General features: G+C 40.0%; 1 protein-coding gene across 2 annotated transcripts in view; it reads right to left on the bottom strand.

The window, feature by feature from the left end:
* bace1 (beta-secretase 1) overlaps positions 1–23561 on the bottom strand; it is a 40234-nt gene extending 16673 nt beyond the window's left edge. Inside the window, exons 1-6 of one of the 2 annotated variants that reach the window (XM_079481765.1) lie at positions 22796–23561; positions 7078–7166; positions 6240–6456; positions 5962–6099; positions 3115–3249; positions 2411–2512 (exon numbers count right to left, since the gene is read on the bottom strand). In XM_079481765.1, the coding sequence (XP_079337891.1) occupies positions 2411–2512; positions 3115–3249; positions 5962–6099; positions 6240–6456; positions 7078–7166; positions 22796–23068 (954 nt within the window). In that variant the 5' untranslated portion in view covers positions 23069–23561. Of the gene's footprint in view, positions 1–2410; positions 2513–3114; positions 3250–5961; positions 6100–6239; positions 6457–7077; positions 7167–22752 lie in introns of both variants that reach the window. The other variant, XM_079481766.1, reaches the window with a different exon arrangement.
* Positions 23562–26626: the final 3065 nt, after the last annotated feature.

Here is a 26626-nt window from a genome sequence, read left to right as displayed (position 1 = left end):
AAATTCTAGCAATGAAGAAAACGTGGCGTAACCTGCGGGACACATACATCCACTACAGGAAGAGGGACAGGGCAGAAGTGTACAGGGGGCCGGCAAAAAAAAGAAGGGGACATATGGACCTTCCTTCAAAATTCCTTGGCAAGTAGAAGGTAATGTTAGCCAATAGAAATGCACCATAGAAAGACGACTCTTGCAGAGTGCAAGAGTTAGCTTACTTTCAACAGGTCAGATGGTAATATCCAAGTGGATAGTGGCTGAGGAGGAGGAGAATGGAATAGGGAAAGATGAGATAATGCAGATAGAGAAGGAGAGCGACAGTGTAGAGATGGATGCAGTGGGCAATGGCAGCACAACTCCTTTAGGTAGCTCTGGTGCCAATCGCAAAAAGACACAGGCAGAGAGTGAGGACAGCCTAGCATGGTACTGTCAATGGAGAGAAGCTAGGAATGAAAGCAGAGATAAATAGAGAGAGGCAGAGTGATAGTAGCGTCAGGCCTTGCAGGACCTGCAAAATGAAGAGGTTTCCATTTTTCTCTCCAGCTTGGCGCCCTGCATGAGGAGACTTTGCCCAGATAGTCCCCTAACTGTCCTATCTAAAAATCTAAATGTTTCCTTTGGATGGGTTTATTATCTGCAGGTTTCCCAGGGTCCAAACTTCTCTTTGATTATATTGTTTTGATGTTATTATAACCAATGCATTATTCCAGTTTAACGTAGTGCTTGTAACCTAAAAGTTCTTGAACCCCCCGATGACCTAAGTAGGGATAAAAAATAAAAAAAATGTACATGTACATTGTAATTTTCCTACTATGGCAGTCATTGGGGTCCAAGAACTATTTGGTTACAAACATTCTTCCAAATAACTTCCTCTGTCTTCACAGATTTGGAACAACTCGAGGGTGAGTTAAATGATGAAAAAATGTTCCACAGTTTGGTGCAAGTGTGTGCATACGCGAGTGTGTGGCTTCATTATCGATAGGAAAGCATCAAACAGTATCGCTAGCAAAGCATCAAACTGAGCAACTGATATCTAAACTGAGATCTAAATTAACTGACAGTGAATTTTTAAATGCTCAGGATAATCCGGCAAGTCCTTGATAAGGAGGTGGATCTCTTTTTCTTCGTTACACAACCTCAAGATTGAATGGACCCAATATTTCCTCTTTATTTTTCTCTTTTTAAAAAGAGAGAGGACAACAAAATTGTCATCACTGCTTGAATACTTGTATACTGAGAAACTTCTTAGAAGAGCTTGACACTCTGCGGTCTTCTATCCCTGAAGACGGCACTCCAATGGCAATGCTAGGTGACTTTGACATCCACATAGACAAACCACAAGCAGCCAACCTCTTAGCTCTCCACTTATAAATGGAGACCATCAGCAGTCTACTTCTCTGCACAACACATCCCAGATCTTTTTCTCACCCCTTGCTATCCTCGACTCCCTTCTTTCTCCCCTCTCATGGAGACTGATGTTTCCAAAATTCTAATTTTGTCCTACCACCTGTCCCCTCGACCCGATCACTTCCCTACTTCTACAAGCTATCTCTCATTCATTACTTCCTCAACTCACACACATTATAAACACCTATATCACCACCACAGGCAAGGGCTAAGTACTTAACCTCTCTGCTGCATTTGACCACCAGATCTTGCTGTCCACTCTCTCCACAGGGGGCATCTCTGGAACTGCACTCAACTGTTTCGTATGTTGCAGGCAGATCTGTGATTGCCCATATCTCTGGACATCTCTTCTTGAAAGAGCATCACGTCCTACTCAACCCATCAAGTGAACACCTCTTCACCATTCAGCTCGGATCCTTAGCTATAACACCCACCAATTCTGCGAGGAACCTGGGGGTTCTGCTGACGATCAGCTTAAATTCACCTCTCACATCGTAGCACCCACTCGAACATGCAGGTATGTGCTATGGAAAATCAGACCTTTCCTCTCTGAGCATGCCTCTCAGCTGCTAGTCCACACTCTGGTCATTTCAAGACTGGACTACTGCAATTCTCTCCTCCAACCAATGCAGGCAAGATCCTGCAAATGATCCAGAATGCAGTAGCATGTCTGGTTTTCAATCAGCCAAAAAATAACTCATGTAACACCCCTCCTGATTTCACTTCATTGGCTGCCAGTTGCCGCCCGCATCAAGTTCAAATCACTGACACTGGCAATCAGAATGTTAAAAGCAAATACGCCCCTTTACTTTAAGTCACTGCTCAAGCGTCTGGCATATGAATAAATGTCATAAAATAAATATGTTATTTGATGTAATAAATAACATATTTATGAAACCTGCTCTTTAGAGCAGTTTTTCCGTTTAGGGCTACTGTAGAAACAACATGACGAATTAAATGTATGTAAAAACAAAAATGCACGTGACAGTGTGCTATACAAACTGACCGAGGAGGCAGCTTCAATGGCCTTCACAGCAGACTGGAACACCTTACGTGGGAGACGCAGGTTTGTAGTGCCGCTGTCCACAATACTTTTATCATAGTTATACTGAGAGAGAGAGAGAGAGAGAGAGAGAGAGAGAGAGAGAGAGAGAGAGAGAGAGAGAGAGAGAGAGAGAGAGAGAGAGAGAGAGAGAGAGAGAGAGAGAGAGAGAGAGAGAGAGAGAGAGAGAGAGAGAGAGAGAGAGAGAGAGAGAGAGAGAGAGAGAGAGAGAGAGAGAGAGAGAGAGAGAGAGAGAGAGAGAGAGAGAGAGAAGAAAGAAAGATAATATTTTATGTTAGAAATGCCTCGTATGCTTTGAGAACAAGCAGATTTGTCCTACATCGCTGTGCTAGTTTAATATCTGTGACTCTATGCTTTTCTCTGACATAAAATCAATTAGACTCCAGTCAGTTTTTTTATTAAAAAAAAGTTAATTACTTGGATAATCTGTCTTTGCCTTACATCCGGGTCATTAATGACCATCTGACTTTACAATGATCCCTTTGTATTTAAACAGGTAAACTTAAATAGTATTGACCGTAAATACGACTGGCATCGTATGTATTCTTATTTGATAATCTTCTGCATTCATATTTAATCATCAAAGGTAAAGGCAGAGTACAATATTAGGAAGAATGAATGCTGAAAATAATGAAAATCGGGCATACCTCTTTGCAGTCCATATTGAGGTCCTGTCCGTTAACTTCAATGCGCACTATGATGACCTCATAATACCATTCCCGCCTGATTGGTGTGTACCACAGCTCACCAACATATAAGGATGGATCTATTCCCCCAATGATCTATGAGGAATAAATACATCTGAATGAAAAACACTGGAAAAAGTGTAATGTCGTTTTCAAATCTGTTGTTTCTTGTGTATATGAAGAGATAGTTTACCCAATACTTAAACTGCTGTCATCATTTTCACTGCAATTTTCATTTACATTTGCATTTGGCAGATGCTTTTATCCAAAGCAACTTACATTGCATTATCCTATACATGTTAACGCAATGCTCTTAGGTCCGCACCGCAAAGGTCCCCACCGATTCTTTATAGTTGGAATTGCACGGAAATTGTTGATGCTTGTGTGATGGTGTCCCCTGATTTCTAAAGCTAAAATTTTGCTCCATAGAGTCATACGATATGACTGTTATCGTGTGGACCACAACGGTAGGACAATAACATAATCTTTAGGGGTGTGACAAGATCTCATGGCACAAGATCTCGCGAGGATGCCAAGTACCCCAGGAGCCTCTGAAATAGTTTCAGGGGGACCGCTGGCTGCCACTTGAAAAGGTTCAACCAGTTCACTGACTGCACTGACTGTGCACGCTCGGTGGTAAGACGTGCTGTCATAGAGAAAAAAGACACCCTGCACAGGGGAGAGCTTGCTCTTTACCTGGTTGATCTGTAGGCCCAAACGGTCTAGGTGCCCAAAGCACCAGGTCCCTGTGTATACACAACAGATGTGCCACTCAAGATGAGCCAGTCGTCTAGATAGTTGAGTATGCTCACACCCTGCTCCCTGGGGGGAACTAGGGCAGCTTCCACTACCTTCGTGAAGACCAATGGAGACAGGGACAGACCGAAGGGAAGTGTCATGATTCCGCTATCATGTCATACTACATACTACCGAGTCATGGCATAGCCTTAGGTTTTGTATGAGGAAGACATGGCATTGTTTTTTATATTGACCTTCCATGTGCTTTCTCGTGTCTCGTCAGTGTTTCCCGCCCTTTTGTCTCGTTAGCTTTCCCATTAGTGTTTCATTACATACACCTGCCCCTTGTTAATTATCCTGTGTTTGTTCCCCTTTAAAACATCCTTGTGTTCATTTTCCTGTGCTTGTTCATTGTACGTAGTATGCTGTATGCCTTTGTATGTCTTGCCTCATGCGCTACCTAACTTGTTTCTTGGATAATCATGCTTTGTGTCTTGAAATATTGTTACCTTGTGTTTGGTGAGTTAGTCTAGTCTCGTCTTAGTTTTTTTTGCTCAGTCTAGTTAGTCCGCGTCCTTTTGTCATTATTAGTTATCTAGTCTTGTTATACTCCCTCGTGGGTTTTTGTTTGTGTTTATTGTCCAAACTTATTGTTAACCCCTTCATCCCTGTGTCTGCCTGCACTTGGGTTCTTCCAACACCATCCCTGACAGGAAGGACCTTGTACTGATATGCCTGTCCTTCGAAAGTGAACCGCAGGAACGGTTGATGACTAGGGAGTATCGAAACATGAAAGTTAGTGTCCAGGTTGATTACCATGAACCAGTGATGCACTTCTGCATTAGCATCCTGAATGGCAGCTTTTGTACTTGCCTGTTCAAGTTATGCAGAATGGGTCGCAACCTGCCGCTTTTATTGGGGACAATGAAGTACTGGCTGTAAAACCTGCAGAACATCTTGGCTAGAGGGACATGGCACACTGGAGAAATATGCTCTTTTAGACACTTCTGGTTACTGCCGAGACGCCCAGGGGAAGTCACTGACAAGAAGGGACAATCCGCTGCACCACGTCATAGAATTCCAGTAATATTTGTAGCAGGAGTCTTCAGCATCAGATGCGAGGGTGAACACCACAAAAGGTAATGCAGCATGCCATCTTCCTTTATACCCGGATATCCCGGGCGGAGTCCAGTATGCAAATTTAATTCGCCCATTTAATTGGACTTTTCAAGTCAGTCAGAGATGATAGGTTCTCAGTCAAAGCCCATTCTATCGACACAATGTTGAGAGATCGACAGAAAGGCGGCCCAGTTGACACAGTTACATTGTGAAGATATATCTGGACGGGACCATATTCGTTACAGCGCTGTATCAAATAGCGTTCCAGCAACATAATTTGTGATTCCCATATTCGTCATACCAATATAACACTGGATGTTAATGGAACATGGGGATTACGTCCTCAGAAGCACCTGGACTGGACCATATTGGGTGTACCAAATAATGTTTCACAAGAAACAAATGAATACGTTTTTAACACTGCTAAACAGAGAACGCTAGAGCTGGAGAGGAGCACGGACATATCAGAAGTGCACACTAAATAAAAAGAAACACAATTTTAATCGTGAATTTTCAGCTGAGAAAAGTAATTTTGTCTTCACATTATAACATATTTTACTATGATCTAACATAATAAATAAAAAATGACCAGATACAGTACATTTGAAAAATGTCATGGTATACAGTTCTCCAGATAACCTGGACACTGGAACACCATGTCACTACAATGTTCCCTGTGGGATCAATTCACAACTTTTTTTTATTTTTTATTTATTTTTTATTTTATTTATTATTATTTATTTTTTGTAAAGCGACTTTGAGTTCTTGAAAAGCGCTATATAAATTCAATTTATTATTATTATTATTAACTTTATTTGAGGACATGGCCGCAACAAAAATTGTGATCATGTCCTGAGGACGTCTTGGTTATGTCATGCTGACCAAATGATTACTAAATATTTAGGAGCAGGGGAAGATTCTAAATGAACCCAAGCTCAATGAGTTTCTCACCATACTGCCCCCTACAGTAGAACTGCCTGCACTGTAGTTCTGGGTGAATCCTGCTCCACAGAGCTGCAGTGAAAACACATCTGGAACGCTGGTCTGTCTCAGCAGAGAGTCAAAGAATGGCTCCAACATCTCATCCGGCTGAAGGAGAGAGAGTTTTAAGAAATTGTAAATATTTAAATACAGAATATATTTTTGAAATAACATCTGGGGTGTAAAGAAAGACATGAATGACATGAGATAATTATCATACACGGCTCAGAAACACAGTGTGGACAAACCCTTGCAATCTCCGCATAGGCAAGCCCTAGTATTCCCTCCCAGTTGGATCCATTGATGAAGAAGCGGTCAGACTGGGTAATGGCAGCTATGTTTACCCTCAGTGAAACATTGGGCCCATGAGGAATTGACACCAAATCTGTACCCAGTTCCCCTTCCCAGCGGCCCTGTGTGTATGGGACATACACACTGCGGCCCAGGTCTCTGTATGACGTAGAACTGCAACCGAAGAAAAAAAGCACTCTTTAATAGGAGTACATGAATGTTTCTCTAAATCAAAATGAAATGAAAAATATATTCTAGGCATTTTTAGACAATTGAGCATTTTGTGTGATGAGGATTGTTTTTGTAGTTCCAGAACAATTTGGCAGAAGTACCCTTGTTTTTGTTGTGCTTGCAGTAATGTTTTGTTTTTATGCACAAGCATTTCAAATGCGACGATGATCAGCTACAATGGATAATTCCTTAGCGAAAAGTAAACCATATTATAATAAAAGTTTAAAATGTATTTTGCCTTTTTTATTATTATGCGTATAACCACATTATAACCGTATGAAAAGGGTGCATGATACACCTGTAATCGCAGAGAGGTATCTGAAGTTATAACAGTATAAATATGTAGGACATCTTTCACTATTTGACTGTTACGACCATGGACAGGCAAATGGAAGCAAATGGCTTTACTCTTAAACCTGTGCATGATCGTTGACCTATGCACATTCTCAAGAAGAAAATACAATTATAACATTTCAGTAAAAACACAGTTCTTGAAGTTGGACATTATATAAAACCTGCATAATATATTTGCATGTGATTAGTTAATTATTTATGATTACTCACAGTGAGCGATGGTAGTATCTGTGTAGAAATGGGTGAGCGGCAGCACCCACTGCAAAATTACTGCTGCCTGTATCCACCAAGATGTTCAGCTGAAACAGAGAGTGAATATATTGTACTTTCACATTTATCTTTGAGATTAAACAATGAATATTTATTTTTTACTAGGGCTGGTAATTTAATGCAGCAATTCATTTAAATGAGTTGAGCCCACGAAGCTATACATACCATTTGTAATAAGATATTTTTCTGCCATTTATTTCATATATATAAAAATCTCTGGCAGGGATTTTATAACAATGACTGGGATAAGAAAATCTAAAGTGTGGATGCACTTTGAAATGGTAAAAGGTGATCCAAAAAAAGTTAAATGCAAGTTGTGCCAACAGCTCATGTCATACCATTCAACAACAAACATGGCTTTCCACTTAAAACGGGTAAGTTTCTTAAATACGTTTTCCTGTAGCTCTGTGGTAAGAGCATTGTGTGTGTTGGATCCCAGGGGATTGCAGATACCTATGTAAAATGTATAGGATAACGCTATGTAAGTCGCTTTGGATAAAAGCGTCTGCCAAATGCCTAAATGGAATGTAAATGTTTCACTTTTTCATATATAAAGGCGCTTTTAATTTACGAATATTAATATCTTATGTTGTGACTTAAAATATGTTTGTCTTTTTTCTAGATCCACCCACAGTATCAGACTGACGACGGCAGTTCATCTAGTAGTACCGGAAAACTAGTGCCAAAACTAACTCAAAGAAAGCCATTGTCAGAGAAAAGGAAAAGAGAAATCACGGACAAAATTGCAGAGTTTATTGCGCTCGACATGAGGCCAGTAAATGTTGTGGACGGTGAAGGTTTTAAAGAATTAATGCGCACACTTGAGCCAGGATACACAGTTCCCAAAAGAGAGACTGTTATGCATGCGGTGGATGCGGAATACGCGTCCATACGTGCTGAGGTTTACATGTTAATAAACAATTGCAAAGCAGTCAGCGTCACCACAGATATTTGGACCTCACTGCAAATGGAGGCATATCTTACAGTTACAGCCCACTTTATTACTGAAACCTGGCAACTTGAAAATTTTGTGTTAGCAACCAAAAAAATGGAGGAAAGTCATACAGCAGAACATATTTCATAAACACTGAAAGAAGTCATTTCTGATTGGGACATTCCAGGTACTAAGATCGTTTCTGTTGTCCATGAAAATGCAACGAATATGGTTGCATGCACCAATCAACTGGCCCAAGACCCATCGTGGGGAACTGTACAGGGAGTCCGTTGTGCGGGGCATACACTTCAATTGTGCATTAACAGAGCATTAAAGAAAGATCCCGTGTGTCGCACTGTTGCTTCTGCAAGGCGCCTTGTTTCCCACTTCAAAAAAAGCGCAAAGGCCACCACAGCACTTGCAGAAAAACAAAGAGAACTGAATGTTGCAGAGCATGTTCCTAAAACCTTCAAGATAACCCTGACTGAGGAGATTAACAGACGATGGGAGCTTAAAGGTCGTCTTTTGTAGAGCAGCTAGGCTGCAATTCTTGACCCACATTTTAAGAAAGACCAAGTGATGTCTATGCTGTTGTCCAGTGACGAAGAGGAGCAACAGCCAGGGGACAGTGAGATGAGGGCTTATTTAAAGGACACTACAAAAAGCAGTACAGGACCACTGGAATGGTGGCAAAAGAACGAGGAGAGATACCCAAAGCTGTCCAGGGCCGCAAAGAGATTCCACACCATCAGAAAGAATTTTCTCCAAGGCTGGATTTATTATCAGTAAAACCAGGAGCGCACTGCTGCCGGCCAACGTTAACAAGTTGGTTTTCCTCGCACACAATTTGAAAAGACTCAAACGCACACAAGCAGAGTGAAAGAATGGATTTTTTTCGATCGGGTAGGGTACAAGTGTTTTCAAACATTTTAGCCATTTCTATTTTTATTTTCTGTTAACATGTTTAGCTAAAAAAACTGTCAGTTTAGCGTTTATTGTTGTTGCGGCAGTTAAAAAGAGAAAGTTCACAATTCTGGCTAAACTTTCGTTGTTTTAATAACTTATTTGTTTTAATTTTATTTATTGATCACTTGGGGTTACCTAATTTAACTGTGTGTAACTTGTGTTTTTTTATATATGTTCCCCTGCACTTTGGCATTTTGCACACATTTATTATGCTTCTTGTGACTTGATTCTGATTTCATTTTTATTAATTTCTTTATTATTAGAAATGTATATTCTGTTCTAATTTAATTCTGTAAATTAATGTTTTTTTTGTTTTTCGTTAAGTTGATGTTGCGCTTCACTTTAAGCATGCTGGAACAGGCATTTTTGCCGATTTATTTTTAATTTCGCAAAATGCAAATCCTGTCTGCAGTCAGTGTGTTCTTTTTCTCTTTAGGCAAGTTTTTTTTTTAGGTATTCTAGGTATGTTCTTTTATATATTTGTGTGATGTTCTGTAATTTTGGTCGCTTTTTTAAAAATTGTTGCTGTGTGTAGTGTGTAAAATAAAATAAAAATAGTTTCACCCTCCTGCTGACTACCTAGTGCCATGCCCCTCCCAACCAATTCAAACGCACACATATATGATTCGACTATCAGTCGACTATAGAAAGATTAGACAATTAGTCGGGGACACCCCTACACATTAGACAATTAGACAACTTTCCAGTACTGGGAACTTAAAATCATAATATACCAAAACAATTTGCAATAATACCATAACATGCAAATAGAATGTACGTACATTGTTAAAGTTAAAACTACAAGTTAAAGCAACACTTAGTAGTTTTTCAACCTTACAATAAAGTCTCTAACATTATTTCAGTGGTAGAACAACTCTATACTCGATGAATTCTACTGCCGCTGCTACCTGAGCGGTCTACCTGAGCAGCCTACAACCAAACTCTGTAAGTTTTGTGTTTGGGTCGGTACACACAGCCCCGCCCATCCCTGCCTGCGTAAGAGTGCCACATGGTTTCCAAATTACGTTTCTTCATTCACCGGTTTCATCAGCTTTGTAAATAAATTAATGTGTATTGTGCTGCCCACAGGGATAGCTTTAACAGCGACATCAACCACATTGGGGAACACATGAGCAAAAGTTCTATAGTGTTGCTTTAAATGCAAGATGTTTATTTTTATGGAGAATAAACCCTAAGAAGCAAAATCACCAGTCTCCCAGTGAGTAAGCCAGGGACGACAGTGGACAGGAACTTAAACTTAGCAAAAAATGTATATAAAATATGTATGAGAGAAACAACCTTGGGAGAGACCAGACTCAGCTAACACCACCAAATCTCAATCCCTGTGTCTCAGTCAGCTACCCAGTTTGCTAAGTCGTGGATAAGTATGTCATGTACACAGGTTCGGGCACTGGTAAAGACCATAGCTCACTTATTTTCCTGTGACATGACAACTTAAGCCCTTACATATCAGTGAATAAATGTAGTCGAATATTACATTTAAATGTGAAGTAGATTGTCTTATCTAAAAGAGTTTGTCTATAAAGATATATAAGATGCATATAAGATATTCACTGAAGTTAAACCATAAAATCCTTATAGTAACTCTGGAGTAATAACTAAAGTGATGAATTGCTCCTGAATATTCTTTCTGTTATCTATGCAGGCATATTTCTGTTTGTTCTGTATTTGTGAAAGGGTATTTAAGTATGACATAAATTATTGATAAGCCTGTACGCCACCAGCGACTGACTGCCTGTCTTAGTATTACACTCACTGACTGAGCAAAATGTGATACCTACATACAGAGAGAGAGATAGGTGGCAGCAATTGAGTTGCAAGGGGGGTATTTAAGGGGGGTATTTTGGGGGCTTCAGCCACTTATGGTTTGCCAAAAGACCCTGGGGTCTCATTTAAAAATGTTACGTATGCACAAACCTGTGCTGTTAACATGCGTACGGCACTTTGTATGCAAAGGTTGTGATCTATTAAAAACAAACTTGGTGGAGATTATGTGCACCTGTAAGCAAACTAGAGCTGCAACTAACGATTATTTTAATAATCGATTAATCTGTCGATTATTTGTTCGATTAATCGATGAATCGGATACAAATTTTTAAAAGCATTCATTTTCAACCCTTTATTGAAAAATAGAACTGACATTGCAAAACATATTTCAAAAGCTTTATTATTACTTATTATATTATTATTACAGCTTGCTGTGGTTTACATGATGCATTTCCCATCAAGAAGCCCCTCATGGTTTGCTGTTTTTTTCGGGTCTCTCTGATGGTCTTTCCTCTACCTCCGCTCTGCTTTTTTAATTTATTTTTTCTCCGCTATGCTGCGCGGCGCGATCAACTTTTTTTAGTCCTGTGACACACTAGATGCGTGGCGTGAGCGTCTCAGAAGCCTGGCGTGACCGTTTTTAAATCGGCTCCCATGTTAACAGGTTAGAGCTTGCACACTGCCTGCGTGAGACGAGCCGCACGGAAAACGCGTGCATACTAGGAATTGAATCGACGCCTATTTTTCACGAGACACGCAAGCGTGTTGGAAGCGTTTCCAGGCAAAATAGAATAGGAAAAGATGTTTATATGTAATTTTGTACACGAATACATATTAATGAATGCCATTTTGATGTTTGAAAGCTAATCATCATTTATTTGATCGTATTTTCAAATTGAATTTCATTAAACCAACATCTACACGTTACGGGGTTTACATGTCCACTGTAGAAAACATCAGGACTTAAATCATGTTTATAATGCATTTTTGGAGAAACAACAAGTGAATATTGAAATAAATTATACATTAATATTCCTATTAAGTATGAGATATTATTACTAAAATGTTGCAAATGAATACTCCAATTAACTACTTTTTTCCATAAAATCTTCCTCCAAGAAAATGCTTAGGCTATATCCAATGAAAAGATACATTGCATTGAATGGGAATATTAATTTATGTCCATCTTAAACACATATTGCATAAAGTAAACACGTGCATCAATTGATTACGTTACATCTTTAATAACATATCTGAGAATCATCTTAATACGAATTGTGGTTCGTATTAAACCCCAAAATGTATTGGTGACTGAATTATTTTTGTTTTTTATGCTCTTAACAATGTGATTAAAAATGGAAAAAAATATGACACACTACAATAACAACGTAGTCTAGTGTGTCATCTGAGTGACGGTCCAACATCAGGTAATAAAGCTACAAAACATTTGGAAATGTTATTTAAATAAACAGACAGCCTACTTACTCATTTTTCGGATTTTGGAAGGTGTAGGTTATGTGAAAAAAGTTTAAACTTGTCGTGAATACAAGACCCTTGTCTGTCGGCGGCCTCCCTCTATGTCACCTATAGCAGCAGCAGCGCGCCAGCGCCGCGTCAGGCACGGTGCATGTGTGCAAAGATACAGAAAACACGACGCAGCCGCCACAGAGCTGACACGCAACAGAAACGCCACGCTCACGCCACTCAAACATGTGGCGCGCGTTATAGTCGCGCGATACAACGAATCGATAATGAAATTCGTTGCCAACATTTTTAATAATCGATTTTTATCGATTTTATCGATTCGTTGTTGCAGCCCTAAAGCAAACTCTTACAGACCCATGCGTACTCACATTATGCAGTCAAGGGGAATTGGCGAGATTCAGAAAATTCTATCATTATTTCTCTCACTTGAGTTGTTTCAAATCTGTATAATGTATTTGATCTAATGAACCCAGAGAAAGTTATTTGTAATAATGCTAATAACCAGACAGATCTTGCCCCCCATTTACTACCATAGCAGGAAAAAATACAATGGTAGTCAAAAGTGCTCCAGAACTATTTGCTGTCCTACATTCTTCAAAATATCTTATTTTGTGGTAAACAGAAGAAAAATATAGATAAAGTAATTTTCCCTACAATGGGAGTCAATGGGGGAGCAAGATCTACATTTACATTTAGTCATTTAGCAGACGCTTTTATCCAAAGTGATTTACAGATTAGATTACATTAGATTCAACTTTATTGTCATTACACATATACAAGTACAGTGTAACGAAATGTAGTTTAGGTCTAACCAGAAGTGCAGTTAGCAAGTGCAGGATATACAGTTAGAATAAATACAGAATACAATAGTGAGAATATAATACAGTGGGCATGGACTATAAAAATATTTTGCAGTAGGTATGTTCTATGAAAAAAATGACAGAAGGTATATACTATGAACAATATATACAGATGGCTATATACTATGAACATTAATGTACAGGTGGATATGAACAGATAATAATTTAGACTAAAATAGTGCAAGTGACTTAGGTATGCATAAATTATTGACATTGGCTATTAAAGTTGCAGTGCAATAGGTGAGTTAATGCAGTTATTAAAGTTACGGTGGAGTATACGAGTTAATGCATTTAATAGGTTGCAGTCCAGAAGATGAGTTAATGCAGTTTATGGGTTACAGAGCAGTAGATTAGTTAATGCAGTTATTGAAGTTACAGTGCAATAGATGAGTGGATGCAGTTAATAGAGTTACCGTGCAGTAGATTAGTTAATGCAGTTATTGAAGTTACAGTGCAATAGATGAGTGGGTGCAGTTAATAGAATTACAGTGCAGTAGATAGGTTAGTGCAGTTATGGAAGTGGTCCATTAGTGCAAATGAGCATTCAGTTAAATATTCCTGGTGTGCAAGTGAGCAGTATAGAGTGCAAATGATGCTGTGTGTGTGTAAACAGTCCGGTAGAGCAGATACATGAAGTACTGGTGTGTACAGTTCAGTCATGCATGCAGCCCTGTAGCGCAATGTAAACAATGTTATTGCAGCATTGGAGTTAAAGGTAACTGAGGTAGTGGAATCAGTGGGGGGCAGAGTTCAATAATGAAAAAGCTCTGGGAAAAAAAACTGTTTCTTAGTCTGCTGGTTCTTGTCCGGAGGCACCGGAAGCACCTACCGGAAGGCAGGAGAGTAAACAGTCTATGAGCGGGGTGAGAGGAGTCCTTGAGAATGCTGCGAGCTTGTCGCAGACAGCGTTTCTTCTGGATGTCCTCAATGGCAGAAAGTGTAGTCCCTGTGATGCGCTGGACTGTTTTCACCACCCGCTGCAGTGCCTTGTGCTCAGCAACAGAACAGATCCCGTACCAGACTGTGACACAGTTGGTCAGGATGCTCTCTATCGTGCGGCGATAGAAGTTCACCAGGATAGTTGAAGACAGTTGGTTCTTCTTCAGTGTCCTCAGAAAGAAGAGACGCTGGTGAGCCTTCTTGACCAGGCATGAGGTGTTGGTGGTCCAGGACAGGTCCTCCGAAATGTGAACTAGAACTTAAAACTAGAAACACGTTCAACAGCCATCCCATTAATGTGCATGGGGTCGTGTGTGCCTCCTTTCGCCTTCCTGAAGTCCACGATGATCTCCTTTGTCTTGGAGGTGTTAAGGAGCAGGTTGTTGTCTGAGCACCATGTGGCCAGGTGCCGGACCTCATCTCTGTATGCAGTCTCATCGTTGTTGCTGATGAGACCAATCACTGTTGTATCATCTGCAAACTTGATGAAGGAGTTAGATCCGTTCACAGGCCTGCAGTCGAGTGTGAAAAGGGAGTAGAGAAAGGGGCTCAGTACGCAGCCCTGTGGTACACCAGTGTTGAGGGTGGTGGTGGTGGAGCAGATGTAACCTAACCAGCTGAGGCCTGTTCGTCAGGAAGTCCATAATCCAGTTGCAGGTAGGGTTGTTGATGCCTAGGTTTCCAAGTTTGATGATTAGTTTGGAAGGGATGACCGTGTTGAAAGCAGAGCTGAAGTCTACGAACAGCATACGTGCATAAGTGTCCTTATTGTCCAGATGTGTGAGCGATAGGCAAATTGGTATGGGTCCAGTGTGGGTGGTAGGGGGACCTTTAGGTGTGCCAGGACCAGCCGCTCAAAGCACTTCATAACAATGGGTGTGAGTGCTACAGGGCGGTAGTCGTTAAGGCATGTCGGGTTCGAATGTTTTGGGATGGGCACAATGGAGGTGGATTTAAGACATGCTGGAACCACTGCTTGGGCGAGGGACCGGTTGAAGATGTCCGTGAAGACCCCAGCGAGCTGCTCCGCACATGCCTTGAGTACACGACCAGGGATGCCATCTGGGCCAGCAGCCTTGCGCGCGTTGATCCGGCTTAGTGCAGTGTGAACATCAGTGGAGTTAAGTGTGATGATTGGGTGGTCAGCAGAGGGTGTGAGCTTGGTAGCTGTTTCATTATTGTCTCTCTCAAAGCGAGCATAAAAGTCATTAAGCTCGTTCAGGAAGACGGCATCTGTGGCTATGGGGGTGGGGTGTTTGGGTTTGTAGTCACTGATGGCCTGGATGCCCTGCCACATGCGTCGAGGGTCAGAATTAGAAAAATGCTCCTCTAGCTTCATTTTGTAGCAGTGCTTGGCCTTTTTGATGCCCCTCTTCAGATTTGCCCTGGAAGTACTATAGGCCTGTGCATCATCCGATCGGAAGGCAGTGTTACGTGCTTTCAACAGGAGGCGCACTTCCTTGTTCATCCATGGCTTCTGATTAGGGTACGTGGTGATCTGCTTCTGGGTTGTGACACTATCAATGGTGGAATTTATGTAGTCCAATACAGATGAGGTGTAACTGTCTATGTCCGTGTGAGAGCCACTGGTGGCCTAAGAAGCAAACAGACTCCAGTCTGTGTGTAGAAACCTTTCCTGGAGTGAAAAGTCTGCCCCCGCAGGCCACACCTTGATGGTCTTCACTGATGGCTTCACACGATTAATGAGATTAATGTACTTGGGGGTGAGGAAGAAAGAAAGGTGATCAGATTGACCCAGGTGGGGGAGGGGGGTCGCGGCGTAAGCTTCAGCCATGTTTGTGTAGACATGGTCCAAAGTTTTGTTTCCTCTTGTGTGGCAGGAAACATGCTGATGGAATTTAGGGAGCACTGTCTTTAAGTTTGAGTGATTAAAATCTCCCTTAACAATAAATGCAGCCTCCGGGTGAGCAGTCTGTTGTTTACTGATGGCTGCATGAAGTTCTTTCATAGCAAGCTTGGCATCAGCATCCGGCAGGAATATAAGCTGCCGTTATAATGGTGGAAGTGAATTCCTGTGGCAGATAAAACGGTCTACATTTAACCATGAGAAACTCAAGGTTAGCCGAGCAGTGTCTCCCGACAATAACAGAGTTCGTGCACCAAGCTTTGTTGATGTAAATGCACAATCCACCTCCTCTTGAGGAAACACTGGAAGCAATTTTAACAACATAGGCAACAAAATACATAAGTGCATCAAAACTAGTCCAATAAAGCCTAGCACAGTATACAAAGCTAAGAATAGTGAGGTTAGTATATATATATATATATATATATATATATATATATATATATATATATATATATTATTTTTTAAATAAGAAGAAAGAAAGGGAAAAGAATTAGGTTAAATCAAAAGAAGGCAACCGAGTCTGCTGATCTTGTAGCAGCAGGTAGATCATTCCACCAATGTGGAACAGATCCAGAGAAGGTACGGGAGAGTGACTTTTTTCCTTTTTGGGATGGTACCACTAGTCGTTGTTCCTTTGCAGACCGCAGTGATCTGGCAGGAACATAGATCTGCATTAGCGAGTGAAGATACGATGGTGCAGACCCGGTGGTGGTCTCGTAGGCCAGGAGCATAGCATTGAACTTTATGCGGGCGGCAAACAGATCTGTTTGGTTATAAGCATTTTTCAAATATGGGACCATGCATATGCACTCCTTTACTGGTGTGAGTGAAGCCCAATACTACTGGCAGAATTGTTTTAAACTCTGTTTTCTCGTTTATACACACATTTGATTAAATATTTCACTCTTATTAATGGAGTAAAGCACTCAAGTGACCTCTAAAAGTAAACAAAAAGTATAGTTATATTTCTAGTGCATGCACTTTCAGGTGGCATGTTGCGTGTTTCCATGTTGTAATTACAGCGAGAGGTGCATTACATTTCCTCTTAAACTAAATCACGCAACTTGTGTTCTAAAAGAACCAAAAGTGCACATCTTGATATAATTGTGGACACTGCGCAATCCATTAGTGAAGTGGTCCATTGGAACATCTTCATCATGTCTTGTACCGGCCCGTGAATGGAAATATGCTTATGGAAATGATAGGCAGAGGACGTTATGCATAGTTAAACAAACCATTATAAGCTCCATATATGGTTCTATCGGGGAGGAGATTGGGTGGAGATACACGTACACAGTCCTACCCTGACTAGGATTCATAAAGGGAATTATGGACAGGTTTTTGCATGGTTTTAAAAATCTAAAAACGTTGGTGCATACTCAACATTTTCCCTTTCAGCGTGCGCAGGATTCTGCCGACCCAGAATCCATACTTCCACCAGCAGTATTTCTCACTATTGATAAGGGTTACCACACGGCACCAGAAGGACAGACTTTTGTTCTCCCTGAGCTACTTCCGACACTAATGGGATCTGCACACACTGTTGCAGGATCAGGACACCAAGGCAGTCAGCTGACCCTGTGCTATATCCAAAACCCCATGGCGACTTCCCCTGCCGATTCCCAATTGCCCCTGGTCCCACCTAGCCACAGACTTAATCATGGACCTTCCTCTATCTGTCATGTTCACCTGCATTCTCGTGGCCATTGTTTCTCCAAGGCCTGTAAACTAATCCCCTTGCCTCGTCTCCCCACAGCATTGGAGACCGCAGTGGCTCTCTTCACTCACGTGTTCAGGAACTTTGGGATCCCTGAGGATCTGGTTTTGGACAGGGGTCCAAGGTTCATTTCCTGGGTCTGGAAGGCTTTCTTCTCACTCCTGCAAGTCACCATTAACCTGACCTCCGGATAACACCCTCAGTCCAATGGACAGGCGGTAAGATCAAAGATGTCGGAAGGCATCTGAGGTCATACTGCCACTCTCACCAACACAGCTGGCATCGTCACCTACCTTGGTTCCTGTGTAAAGGGGGACCCTCGTATGTGCCAGCTGTGGACCACAGGTTTCGAGAGAGCGAGAGGGTCTGAATAGGCCTACTTTCATTTTTTATGTGCAAATGAATAACTTCTTGGTTACGACTATGGGCCAGATTTACTAAACAGGGCAAAATGGCATAGGAAATTTCTGTAGGTGATTAACACTCAGACGCAATATCTCATTGCCATAATGACCAATGCAATCTCCTAAATGAGCAGGGTATGATGCTGATAATCTGTGGTTCGGGTGGATCAATTGATAAAAAACATTTACATTGTGATTAATTGTGGTCGTATAATACAAATTCTTAATGATGAAAATATCAACACTAAAAACCACATTTTAACCAGGCCCTGTACAATCTCTCGTCAAAGTGTGTTTTGTGAGGGGAATGGCATCACGCTGTTACTCTCCCCTGCACTGAATTAATGATTTCCTTTTTCAGGTTCAATAAAGCGCAATGACTGATGTTTACCTGTTTCTAACCATACCAGTCAACAGTAGGGTTACAGAATCAGGGAGACCTAAGCTTCCCTTGCATCCATTCACTGTCGCCTTCTACACTGTAAACCCAGATTTTGATTCAACTTAAACAGTTTGAGTTCATATTACTTAAATGTGTCTAATTTGTTGACATTACTAGTTAATTCTGATTAAGCTTAACTTTTTCATGTCCTTTCTTATTGTAATTGTGTTTTTAAGTTAAGTTAAGTTTTTTAGTTTGTTATGTGTTTGAGCTCAAACAACTCAATATCATCAAGTTTTGCCTTTTACAAATAGCACCGCATTGACGTCACAACCGCCAAAATTTGAGACGGAATACACCTGTATCTAAATTGCCGTTACAGCAAGCACGTTGTTCATTCACCGAAGTAAGAAGCCTTCGGTGAATAAACCGAGTTCAGCCACAAAACGGTAAGTGGGAACCCGGCACTGGCATGCCGTTGCAGTCCCGACTGCTTGCTGATGTAACTTAGCTAGCAGTATATCACGAAAGTGAGTTCACCCCTCACATTTGTACAAATATTTTATTATATATTTTCATGGGGACAACACTATAGAAATTATACTTTGATATAACTCAAAGTATCTATTAGATATATATCTGTATATCAAAGTTTCATTTCAATAGTACTGTAGTTATTTTAAAAAAAATGAAAAATGAACTTCGCTAGTTATTAGCAGGGTAGCTATCCAGCTAACTCTGCCCCACACTCTCATAGCTAACGAATATCTTCACTGGTAACGTTAGCTAGCGCCCGTAACGGAAATTGTATGTCGCTTCCAGACAGCTAGTGCAAGTTGAGCTGAGCCTGACGCCTGAAGCAGCGATCGTTAGCTCAGCACGGAACATCGAACGTCCCGGTAAGTTGGCGCTAATACCCGCTGCCTTGTTAGCGGATTCTATTGTGTGACTACGACTGACTGAAATAAATTTAGCTTTTCTCCGACGTGTTCGGCGACCGTCTGATTTGGGTACACTTCGAGTCCGCCAGGTGTCCGGGTAACGTACTCGTTCACACAATAGACTGCTGGCCAGGCAATCTCTACATGCTTTTAAAGTGATACCGAGCTAATATGTCCGCTCTGAACCATTTTACTCTGTTGCTTCCAGACAGCTAAAGTTGAGACGGTGCAGCAGCTAGCCAGAGAACTGCAAACATCCTAGTAAGTTGTTGCACACTAGCTAACATAATTAGCTTTAATTTCTTGATTTTTTATTTATTTATTCGTTGTTAGTTAACTACTGTCATGCCTCTAAGTTTTTGTTATTTAGCTAATGTTAGCTTATTTAGTTAATGTTATTCTCACACACTTTTTTGTTTTTCCATGTACAGATTTTTTTTATTTGTATATGTTAAATGTAAGATACCAGTGTTCAGCAGGGATGAGTTTTATCTTGCCAGTTTGTCAACCAAATTTGAAGAGTAAATGTTGAGTTTTGAAGTATAACTTTTAAGATGCCAGTCTTCAGCAGGGCTGAGTTTTATCCTGCCAGTTTGTCAACCTAATTTAGAGAGGTGTAATTCAATATGATTGGAGGTAAATAGGAAGATATTTTTTTCTTTTCATGCCATCAGTGAGGAAATAGAATTAGGTCATGACTTTGTTTCTTTTGTTGCTAATAAAAAATAAAATAAAAAAAATTTGATCAGTTTAATGTGTCAGTTGTATCTTTGTATTTTACAGGGTTCTATTGATTGAAAGACATATTTTGAGTTAGAAATAAGTTGGGGCAGTTAGAATATACAATTTAGTTGAATTGGTAATGGAGTAATGCTTACTTAACAAGCCGAGTTAAATAAATGGGTGGGGAATGATCGTTTAAACTAAGTATCTTCAGTCACTGTAACTCGGTTATTAGTACATTCAACTTAAATATTCTATTCCATTCCATTATGGGCTCAAGTACATTGAACGTAGTCCAGTTAACTTATTCAACTAATGCTTCATTACTTAAAAATTTTAAGGCAACGAGTTACCTGGATTTTTTTAAGTAGATTCTACTTATCCGGGTTTACAGTGTAGGGGAATCCCTGTGTGTTTGTTTGCAAACGCGTTTGGGGGGTCCTGTCATAACTGAGACGTTACCTTTCTGTTGGTCTAACAATTCTATCAAGACAGAATGGGGTCCCTATACAAAACACCATGGCACTGAACGGCATCACGACCTCTAGCAGAAATCTCTAAATCATTCATAAAACCAATCTTACACAAATTTATGTTTGAAGGGTGATGCCAATTTCATTTTTCATGAATGAGGGCTTTTCAGCATGAAGACCTTTATCTGAATTTTAATCCACCTGTCTCTCGCCAGCATGTAAAAAATTACGCTGAGTCCTTTTGTTATTGATTCGTCCTGTGGACTTACTGTTTTTTCTGCCCTCTGAATCCAGCTTGTATGCCTGCATCCTTACTACAGGAGACTCGCATTAATCCTTGCATTAATCTCTTTTCCTCCAGAAATCCCTAATATTCACATGACTATCCTTCTGTAGCTCCAGCACATAACTGTGACCCTGCTGTCCAGAAAATAAATATGTTGTGAGGGAAAATAGTTTTTTACGATGTTTGGTGTGCAAAACACATTCATTAATTTCCTTCCACTTGTTTAATAAGGAATTTAAAGTTATATCTATCTATCACGTTTATACCCTTAACAATATAATACTATAAATAACCCAGCGTCACTAACTGTGATATTAACCGGGATTTCTAATGTCATAATAATACGCACATTACAATAAATAACCTAGCAGACCATGATATTGATGATGATATATTGTGTTAACACAATGCATTCTGTGAGATTCACAACCCAAAAACTTATTTATTTCAGTAAAGTTTTTAATCAATAATCATTAATGTGACCTTTTTGGAAAAACTTGTTCATGTGATCCCAATGACATTTCAAAGAAATGTCAAGCACTGCTACATTAAACCTCTTTAGCATTGTGATGTTACAGAATGAATTGAAAACATAGCCAATAAGGTAGCAGTAGCAATGTTTTGTCTGGAAGCGTCAACAAATCTTGCAGTGGGACTTTTATCTGACATTGAAGTGTGTGTGCATGCGTGCATTTCAACCACTTAACATTGTTGAATCAAATCCAAACTTTTTGTGCGCTCAGGGAGCAACCTTAGCCAAGTAGCCAGCTCTTTTACTGCTCAGTTTAAGGAAAACATTTATATTTTAGACTGTTTTATCAAATGCTCGCTGAAGTGTCCTTTGTTTGGTTTTAATAAGACAATTTATTTTATATTGAATTTATATTAATATTTTATTGCATATTTGTATTGGTCATCATACCGTTTGTTTATTTTGTCGCTGCTGAAACATCTTTAAAAAACTAAATGATTTTGCCCCAATTTGTTAAATTGTTTGTTACATTTACTCCAACTTTCTGACGAAAATGTGTTACTTTGGTGCCATTACTGTTGGAGCATAAACTTGTTTTATCAATAGATGGCAGGCAGATGTAAAGCTATTTTGAGGAGGCAAATGTCAATATTCTCTTCTCAATCAGTGTGAATTATTTTCTGTACATCTCTATGGTGGTGTTCAATTATTTTACAGGCAGTAGTGATGGGAAGTCCAGTTCCTGGCGTAATGATGTCTCTTGCCATTGACGTAACACATCAAGTCTATCATCCTGGCCGGCTGGGATGAAAATACACTCAGCACATTCAAATATATAAATCAGTTATCATTACTTGTGTCGGTTAACACATCATCGTCATGATCTGATACGTTTCATACCTAAGTGTTGTAACTAAAGTACCCCAAAACAGGCACACAGTGATGTTAAATAAATATAAATGATCCTTCATCAGCGTTTTACAGAAACTACCAATTTGGTGAAGAACCGGATCAAAAGAACAATTCGTCTGCGAACCGGCAGTGCAACATGACGGCTGGAGCAAATTCTGGTACTCTTTCAGCAAGTACTCTACGGTCTGTGTCAGCCTGTGGCCTACTCTACTGCATATATCGGCTATGTAATGCACTTACTGCTCTGTATAGTTTGTACATGCCATACTATGTTTGGCTTGTTACATTGTTGTTGCTGTGCTGAAGTACAATATAATTCAAATCACAGTTGAGAACTGTGCATTTGTCACATTGGAAATAACTGTTGAAATAGTTCAAATGAGCGCAATGCATTGTGACAATATAGTATAAGAATCGAAATAGTAAAAGTAGTGCTCGGAAGAAGTATAGAAGAATACTTTACTGTTTGGTGAGAGCCAGATGGTTTTGCAGGGAACGAATCTCACCTTCTGGGACAGTGTGCCCACGGCCATTTCGATGTAATACCCCTGTCCTGACTTTCCTCTCAGATTGTCGATCATGTTCACAAAATTCATCCCGCCGGCTCCCCTCCTTGTCCTGACAGACCGAACAGTACCCCTGGTGGATGCAGGCGGTGAGAGGGGCCCCTGCCGCAAGGGAAAACGCAGAAGGACCGGCCAAGAAACGGCACCAGAGAAGGTGACCGGCAGAAGAGCCGTTAATGCCCACAAATACAGAATGACCAGCTGCACCTTCATGTTTCAATGTTTTAAAATCCGTCTGTTTTCTGCAGTGCGCCTTCAAGTTGTCTACCGATACGTCATAGACGCCAATTCCCGATCGTAAACGACGTGCGAGATGCAGCTTATCCTGTTTCCCTCGCCCTCTGCATTCACCATCCGCATGAACCTTTTGTTTTCCACATATTTCAGGATTACCTATACATATTCATTCTTACATGAAGACATGGCTCACAGAAAAACCCTCCCGCATCTCCTTTAAAGAAAAATGTAGCTATTCAAACACAATTGTATTTAAATGAATGAAACTCATTTGTAAACTGAAACCAAATAGTACATCATTCATTTAGTCCTGCCGTCTTAAATTATGCTCGGTGTCATATCCATTAAGCGTTTGATATTCCTGTATGGCAGTCTTGCGTCGCAAACATCTATAATCCGCATCTCTGTGTCCTCAAGCCTACGATGCCTCCTCCATCTTCCTCACACACACTGCAGCGATGCTCGATTCACAGACCACTGACACATTTGAACAGGTTCTTTATTCGTGATTCGGTCACAGTGATATGCAAAGCGTTCATGAATCATTCGATTGAAAGAGCTTCGTTTGGTTAATAGATAAAGCTTAAATACGTCTTTATGTATCGATCGAAAATGTAGCATTAAAAAGCAGTTTCAGCGCACTCTCAATGTCTTTTTTTGCGATGACACTGTGAATTGTTTTTATGAACCGACTCTGTCCAAATGAGTCAGTTTGCTATAATGAATCTGATTTCAGACGTATCCAGCGCACAACTAATGTCAAACGCAGTGTGATGCATTGTGGGACTTGTAGTTGTGCGCTGGATAAGGATGAATATATGAAGAGTTTGGTTCCAGAATGAGATAAATCACATTCATATCAATCAAACTGCAGTTGTTTTGTTTTGATTTGAGCCATAATAACAAAAATACAGCTAACTAACACCATAAAAACAGGTTAACATAATAAAACACATGATGTATATAATGTATTATAATGAATGAATGTCAATAAAACCAATGAATCTAGTTATTACCATTTTTGAAGTTACCCAAAAAATGTATCAAGCTAATTCCAGTGAGCAATAGTTAACCAATCAGACTTCTCTCTGGTCTGCTCACACTGTCCCACTGACAGGGCAATGTGAAGAACATTGGGCCGGTGTGAAAATGATCATGTGACTTCTTTTCCTTCCTGACTGAACTGTAGAACATGCCTTCATTATGAAACAACGGTGATTCATTTACTACTGTCTGCAGGCCTGGATCATGAAAGCTTGAATAACCTGTAGAAAAGAGTAGAAAACAGGCTGTGACATTTGCATTATTCCTGAGCATGCTGTAGCCTATTCCAACCTAAACTCAGATTTGTTTTTTATCAGCAAGTTACATGATGGCATTTTCATCCATCTGCCTAAACTTGTGATGTTATACAGCTGAACCCACGATTAAGATGCTGTTGATCTTGGAGCGGCTGGTCTTCACGGGCAGTGGCCCCCTCAAGCATGTTCCATGGCAATGACACCCGAGAAGAATCACATGTGGAGTCACTATTAGCAGACCTGTTGAAAAAACACAATTGTCATAACATCAGTTTTGGCCTACAAGCAATGAACATGACACTCAAGTTATAAGCTATTAGAGTCTGTGCATCTGTTTTTGCTAAACAATTACAATTCGTTATTTTTTTCCACAGTAAAGGGTGTTTTAGGTCATACGTCGACACCCTTTATCCGAATAATATAGTTCATTAGTTGTTTATGATTTTTTTGTCATTCTGTTTCCCAGTTCGAAGAATGCAGACTTTGAAGGTCAGGACTCGGACTTGAAATGAGTCGGTCTAGCCTACGGAGGATTTCCTAGTTACAGTTGATTAAACTGCCTAACAGTATTTCATTAACGAATCTTTGAAAAATGCCAAAGGACAACACAAGAATGCAGCAGTAATATTAATAGACATCATCATGTATTATATTAGAACACTAACAAGGAGCCGGGTGAAAGAACACATTTTTAAGGGTCATTTGAAGGAGCCTTTGAAATGGAACAGTCTTCTTGCTGCTGTGACGCAGTCGCTCTTGAAATGCAGACGTCGAAGGACACAGTCTTGAGCTAGAGCTATTAATCATTAGCCAGAGATAGTCCAAACAATTTATGACATCAAAGAAACTTGATGATGACTACGATGATGTTTTAACCTCCTTTTAAAGGATTAAGAAGAACTATCTGCTGTGTACAAAATGTTTTGAATAGAGACACTTTAGCAATGTCAAAATTAAAAGCAAATAACCATAAGTATATGGTAATAACCTAATATTGACAACAAAACGCATGTTTATATAACAATTAACAAAAAAGCCCCAATCCATGTTGGTCTCATGCTGTGTGACTGTAATGGGCAATACCAGCATAAAAACACTCAGAGAATGTATTTCTTTACCAATATATTAAACCATTTGTTTGTATTGTTGATAGAGTTAAAAAATCAGTCTATGCACAAGTTTTCTGTTTTAAAAAAGGGAAATAAACGTGCATTATGGAATTTAGGAGGAATATGTACAGTTATGGATGTGACAATCCTGAAAATGGCACTTATCTGACTATGGCAAATTGTCCACTAAAAAGTAAAACATATGCTTTAAAAAACTTGAAGAGAGAACTCACATGTATATTTTAACCACCAAATGTAGAAATCTGTGTTGTAAGCATGGTAAAAACTAGATATTTTTCATTGTTGACATTTCAATGGAATTTCCCTTACGCTCTAACTATTTACCTGTTTTCAGGCTCTGCGGTACGAAACCCTTTCGCAAAAGGATTGCAGGCAATCTTTAGCTGAGTAATCTATGGCAGAAAAGGTGTTATAAAAACGCTATAAGTAATACTTTTAAAGCATTCAAACGGAGCAAAGCATGCAAATAAATTAATGACTTGATGATGACATTTAAATGTAATGAGTTTGTCCCTGTGAACTAATGATGGCATTATGGCATCTACTATCAAGGTCCAACTAGACTATGCAACCCAGTCATAACCTGACTCTTTGGGTAATGTAAATTATAATTGTTTGCTGAAAACTTTTGTATTTTTTAGGCTAGTGGCAAGCTAACAGTAAGGCCAGAGGCACATTTTTGACAAAAAGATATATTCTTTGTCAATACTCTACTTATGAAATGTTTGTTGCTGTCATGTTTAAGCTATAACAGCATGCAACATCAGTTTGAAGCTTGTTCGCTGTCATTGGCTATAATGGGTGTCCTGTCGGAGATAGCCTTATCAAGAGTTGTTAATATCAAATTTTACAATTCAGGACCATGGAGGCTCTGACACGTTTGGGAGCAGTAAAATAATCATAACAATCAAAGCCACAAATGAGTGTTATTAGACAAAAAAATCTGTTGCTGATCACTTGGGGGGCAAATTGAGCCCAAAATCGAGCTTTCAATGTTTGGTACCCTGTGGTTCTGGTAGGCGGTGACTGCGATGAAGCGGGTCTCTGGGAAGGTGAAAGTGCAGAAGTTGCGGTGAGCATATATCTGGCTGTTTCGACTCCTG

Source organism: Barbatula barbatula (genome assembly GCF_947034865.1).
Source record: "Barbatula barbatula genome assembly, chromosome: 19".
In the NCBI taxonomy this organism is placed as follows: domain Eukaryota; kingdom Metazoa; phylum Chordata; class Actinopteri; order Cypriniformes; family Nemacheilidae; genus Barbatula; species Barbatula barbatula.
Note: the sequence above shows the minus strand (reverse complement) of the source record. Positions and strands in the feature narration are given on the sequence as shown.